At 36.5% G+C, this 5,565-nt stretch overlaps 1 protein-coding gene across 1 annotated transcript; it reads left to right on the top strand.

The window, feature by feature from the left end:
- The first annotated feature begins 2,050 nt into the window (after positions 1 to 2,050).
- Positions 2,051 to 5,047, top strand: LOC126596814 (xyloglucan endotransglucosylase protein 34). The gene is made up of 5 exons (XM_050263470.1): positions 2,051 to 2,212; positions 2,309 to 2,503; positions 2,645 to 2,745; positions 2,856 to 3,049; positions 4,352 to 5,047. Exons 2-5 carry the CDS (start codon positions 2,314 to 2,316, stop codon positions 4,749 to 4,751), a joined length of 885 nt encoding a protein of 294 aa, XP_050119427.1. The 5' UTR covers positions 2,051 to 2,212; positions 2,309 to 2,313; the 3' UTR covers positions 4,752 to 5,047.
- The last annotated feature ends 518 nt before the right edge of the window (positions 5,048 to 5,565 follow it).

Below are 5,565 nucleotides of genomic sequence, written 5' to 3' on the forward strand. Positions count from 1 at the left end.
ATTTTCGATGACCGTCCAAGTAGCCCTTTTTTGCACACAAAAGTATATGAAATCTTTGGTTCAAAGTGTTAAAAATGTTGAAATGTGATGTAAGGTAGAAGATGATGGTTAGGTATTTATAAAAAAAAAAAATATTTTGTTTTATTTTTTTTGTATTTTAAAATAATTTTTATTAATCTAGACCGTTGGATTTGAAAAAGATTGAAATCCAGCAGCCCAAAATTGGACATGTGGCCAACGGTAAGAATTCTAACATTCTTTTTTTTTTAATGTTTTTTTGCCGAAAATCCTGGACCGTTGATCTAGGAATTGGACGGCCCATATATTGCCACGTCACTAGTTGTTGGGTTTGAATTTCAAATTTTTTTACCATTGGAAATCCAACGGTTCAGAAAACTAGCCGTTCGAAATCCAATGGTCGAAGACGGACCACACCCACGCACCAGATGCAAAAAAAATATCAAGCTTCGCTGACACTAGCATGACATCATGCTGACGCTAACATGACATCATGTTGACGCTAACATGACATCGGATAGGCTAGTTCCTCACTCAATCCATTTTGGGCCGGCCTACAAACTGGCTTGGACTTTGGGCTGACCTATTTTTATTTTTAGGGGTGGATGGTTTTTTTTTGGGTGTCAGCCTATTTTTTTAGGCTTTGGACCAAGCTCGTATAGAGGGTTGGAGTTGCTCTAAGAACCTTTTCAGCCATATTTTCTGAGCTTTGAAGGGTCATAGGATCCAATAGAACCCTTGCTAGATATTTGATAACCGAAAAACTTTTCTTTGCTAAATACATTTTATTTATATGATAATACGTGAATTAATAAGATGATTAAACCGTGCCATCATCATTACACTAAACATTTAGTCGGTGTCTTATATTGATTCCACAATTGCCAATTCTAACAACCCATTATTGTTTACCGACTCATTGCTTCAATACAGGCAAGCAGTTGCCAATCTCACGCAAAGAGCTAGCTGTGTTCCAAGTAGATGACAAAGACAAAAAGTGCGAAAGGAGGCTCACTTTTCTCCATACCCAACCCACCTACTGCAGTATATGGCAGTGCCCATCGGCCACTAGCCAGCCTCTCATTTCTGATTCGCCACAAAAGATAACAAAAACAGAGCCAGAGAGAAGCTTTTTTTTTAGTCGGGACGAAAGATTATAACACGTGTCATAATATAAGTGGATAAATATTAAAATATATCTTACAAAAATGAGAAACTTGTTGACACGTTACACTGTTAGTGTCAAAGTGGCGCCCGTGACAATAATAAAATGAGTGAGAAAAATTAACACATATCATTGTATTATTGCACTTTTTTTGAAAAAGGGTTATATCAGTTCCGTCGTTTATATTATAACACACGTTTTACCATCTTGTGTTGTAAATATGCATAAAAATTATCTTGAAAGAGTCAAATTTTAACCACAATAATAAAAATTAGGCTAATTGAATTAAGAGTCGCGGTGGTAATAGAATAGTTGAAAAATAGTCTCTGCAATAAAAAAAATTAAGATTTAGGCTCATATGGTAAAGTTTGTTAAGATTTAATCCTAAATTGAAAATTTGGTCAAGGCTCACATCTAAAAGGAAGAGCGGAGAAAATTTTCAATTTTAGACCTAATCCTAAAAATGCGTTTAATCCTAATTTTACTACATATACTATCTTGGGACTATCTTATCGGACCTGGATTGTATGCCCTTTTCAAATCATACACTTTCCAACCCCTCCTATTATGTGGTCACAGTTAAGCCACGTCAACATTTTATATTAATTTTTTTTATAAAGATAATAAGATAAAAAATATTGAGAATATAAAATGTTAAAATGATTTAATCGTGATCACATAAATAAAAAAGGATACGAAGGAGATGGGTTGAGGGAGGACAGACAGTTCAGGTCTCTATCTTATCACCCTTAATCCAATTAGGCCTAAAAATTAATTTCAAACACAACCTTTTACCTTTCGCCTGAAGTCCAATCAGCTCTGCCAAAAGAAAAATAATTGAACAGCTGTACTGCTACGAGGAATATAATAATAATTAATTAATTAAATTTTCCACAGGTTAAAAATTTTGAACGGAGAACTCTTGAATTATGAAATGCGGGTAAAATCCCCACACTACAAATAGGGCTGCCCCTCTCTCATTTTTCCTCATCACACCTCAAAGTCTCCCTCTTTCTCTCTGTGCTGGAGGTAATGCTCTAGAATCTTGAAGAACCCTCCTTTCAATTCTTTCAAGTTTCAAGCTTTTGCTAATTTGGTGTTTTGGGAACTTTTGTTTTTGTGCAGAGAAAATGGCTTCTTGCAAACAATGGACTGTGTTTTTTAGCTTGCTGTGTTTGGCCTCTGCAACAATGGCAGCTCCCCTGAAAACGCCGGTTGCGGTGCCGTTCGGCAGAAACTACATGCCCACTTGGGCATTTGATCACATCAAGTACTTCAATGGAGGCAATGAGATCCAGTTGCATCTCGACAAGTACACAGGTACAAAATGGAACAAGTACAAGCACATATTATTAGTAACGCTTAAGCGTTTACCAGTTAGTAACTTAATACAGCGGTAAACACTCGCTTGAAAGTTCATGTTATGGAGGCTTACTAAAAATTGGTTTTAATTTTGTGAAGGTACTGGCTTCCAATCGAAAGGAAATTACTTGTTCGGCCACTTCCATATGCAAATTAAGATGGTTCCTGGGGACTCTGCTGGAACTGTTACTGCATTCTATGTGAGCATGTTTCTCGATTTCTTTCATTTTTTGCTTTATAATATTCCTTTTGTTTCCCAAATACTTTTGAATTGGGCATTGAGCTCAAATGATTTACGCTTGCTATTCAGCTGTCTTCGCAAAACAACGAGCACGACGAGATCGATTTCGAGTTCTTGGGGAACAGGACAGGGCAGCCCTACATTCTGCAGACCAATGTGTTCACAGGAGGAAAGGGGGATAGAGAGCAGAGGATTTTCCTCTGGTTCGATCCCACCGCAGCTTACCACTCCTACGCTGTCCTCTGGAATCTCTACCAGATTGTGTAAGTTCTTTCTCCCTTCTTCAACCCTGTTTCTGAACTCCTCTGTTTTTATGAACATTTTTTGTCTCTTGATATATTTTCATTCTTAGCTTTACTACGAGAAAAAAATGACGATGAAAATCACTTTAATTTAAGAAAATTAATAAAAAATGTATAGAAAAAATTTAGGAAAATTAATGAAAAAGGTTTGAAAACTTTGAGTTTTAATAATAAGGACAAAATAAAGGGTAAAATGAATAGTACCAGGATTGACTTTTTAGTGTAAAAATGTGGTTTTTCGTTAAAGTGAACAGTACCAGGTGCTTTTTGTTAAGGTTCCCTAAAAATTTTGAGTTTTAATGATAAAGGTAAAATAAATAATAAAGTGAATAATATTAGGATTGATTATTTAATGTAAAGATATCATTTTCGTGAAAATGAGTTTTCGTTAAAATTTCTTTTAATTTAAGCTATTTCTAATCCTAGTGACCCTCAAAACATTAGAACAAAGTTGTTTTGTGTGGAAATTAACAAGTGCAATGATCTTAACCCTCTAGTTTTCTCACTTTATCCGTTATATATATATTTTTTCTTTTAATTTATTCAATTTAAACCCGAGTGAATAGTGCAGTTTGAAAAAATGTTTACAGAAATCATTACATCTCTTGGATTATTCATTGTGTAATTACGATCACGTGACGGGTACTGTAAAGTTAATAAATTATACTCCTTTCACTATCATTACATTTTGCACCAAACTCAAGGAGTTCAAAATTTCCAACCGAGAAAAAATAAAACAAATTATAGCAAAACCCTAGTAAATCAAAGCTTTTCAATTCTTAATTTAGTTTCCGACAAAATTTGACCAAATGTGGATTTTTAGGGACAAGGATACACTCTCCGGATCTTTTTTAAGGAGATCTAGAAATTCAATCAATTTTTTTTGTTTATCGTACGATCAATTTTCGTTACGTATTATTTATATTCAATGTAAAATTTAAAATTTAAAATAATTTTTAACTACATAAACGGACACGATTTATTGATCTTCAGACTCCCCCATAAAGAGGACCCTGGGAGAATCTTATTCCGGTTTTCAGGATTATGTTGACCAAAAGGTCCAAAACTCGTGCAATTTTTCAACAGACAAACGTTGAACTTTGGTCCCCAAATTATTGAGGGGGATCTCCACTTTTTCCTTAACTTTTCTTTTACTTTTTTCATACATGTTTTGGATATAAATACAATGATTTTAACGTGTTTGAACTTTTTGGTCAAAATTTGTATGTGGCTGACGTGTCCCGCCATGTCATGCAAAATCAGATTCCTCGTGGACGACGTACCAATCAGGGTGTTCAAAAACTGCAAAGATTTGGGTGTGAAATTCCCATTTAACCAGCCCATGAAGCTCTACTCCAGCTTGTGGAACGCAGACGACTGGGCCACCAGGGGTGGGCTGGAAAAAACCGATTGGTCCAAGGCCCCGTTCATCGCCACGTACCGGGGTTTCCACATCGACGGCTGCGAGGCCTCCGTCAACGCCAAGTTCTGTGACACACAGGGTAAGAGATGGTGGGACCAGAGGGAGTACCAAGACCTTGATGCTCAGCAATGGAGGAGGCTGAGGTGGGTCCGCCAGAAATACACCATCTACAACTACTGCACTGACCGAGCCCGATACCCTACTATGCCACCAGAGTGCCAGAGGGACAGAGACGTATAAAGTTACAAACCGACCGAACCATGATAATGTCGATACAGCGCATCACGTGACGTTGTGATCGTCACATTAAGATTATAACCGCTTTGTCTCGTTAACGAGTGCACCAATTGATTGGGGAAGGAGATGACACGTGCTTAGTGTTATTGCGTATTCCATTGTTTTTAATATCGATTCACGCGTATTGAATGTACTGTCCATTAGCATGTGGACTGAGTATCCGTGTGAGAGTGTTATTATCGTTAATTCAGTTGTTATTATAAAGTTCTATTAAATTATAATAAATCTTTGTAATAATATATTGCTTCTGTGTTCTCTTTAATATGGGCGGATTATTAAATAATTATAAGATCTAATTAAGGTGATCCACGTAACGTGGATTCATGTGAGCACACAGTTTTTTCTTTCTCTCGTGGTTCTATTAGAATATTTTACAGTGGCCGTGATTGATTCCCCAGCAACAAGATCCGTGTCTATTGTCGGAAGATTTAGAAATTCGAACCATTTATTTTAAATTTTGCGACTATCATAGTTTTATCTCACTGACCGTCTTATACAAATCGAAAGTTCAGATCTCTCTTTTCCAGGAACGCCCAGATCTATGGGTTCACTGACTCCGGACGTCTCAAAATTATTGGTCTGTGTGGCAAGAGACAGATGGGTCGGTGTGTTTTCGTCCACAAGCATGAGGCCACGAGGAATTGCTCGTACTTTGAAATGTCTGGAAAGTATTTTCTTTAGACATAAATAGAAATTGTTGGATAAGGTGGTCTCTGCTGGTTCAAAATTATTTGATCCCTTCAAGATGATGTCTTAC

Source organism: Malus sylvestris, chromosome 13, assembly GCF_916048215.2.
Source record: "Malus sylvestris chromosome 13, drMalSylv7.2, whole genome shotgun sequence".
NCBI classification, from domain to species: domain Eukaryota; kingdom Viridiplantae; phylum Streptophyta; class Magnoliopsida; order Rosales; family Rosaceae; genus Malus; species Malus sylvestris.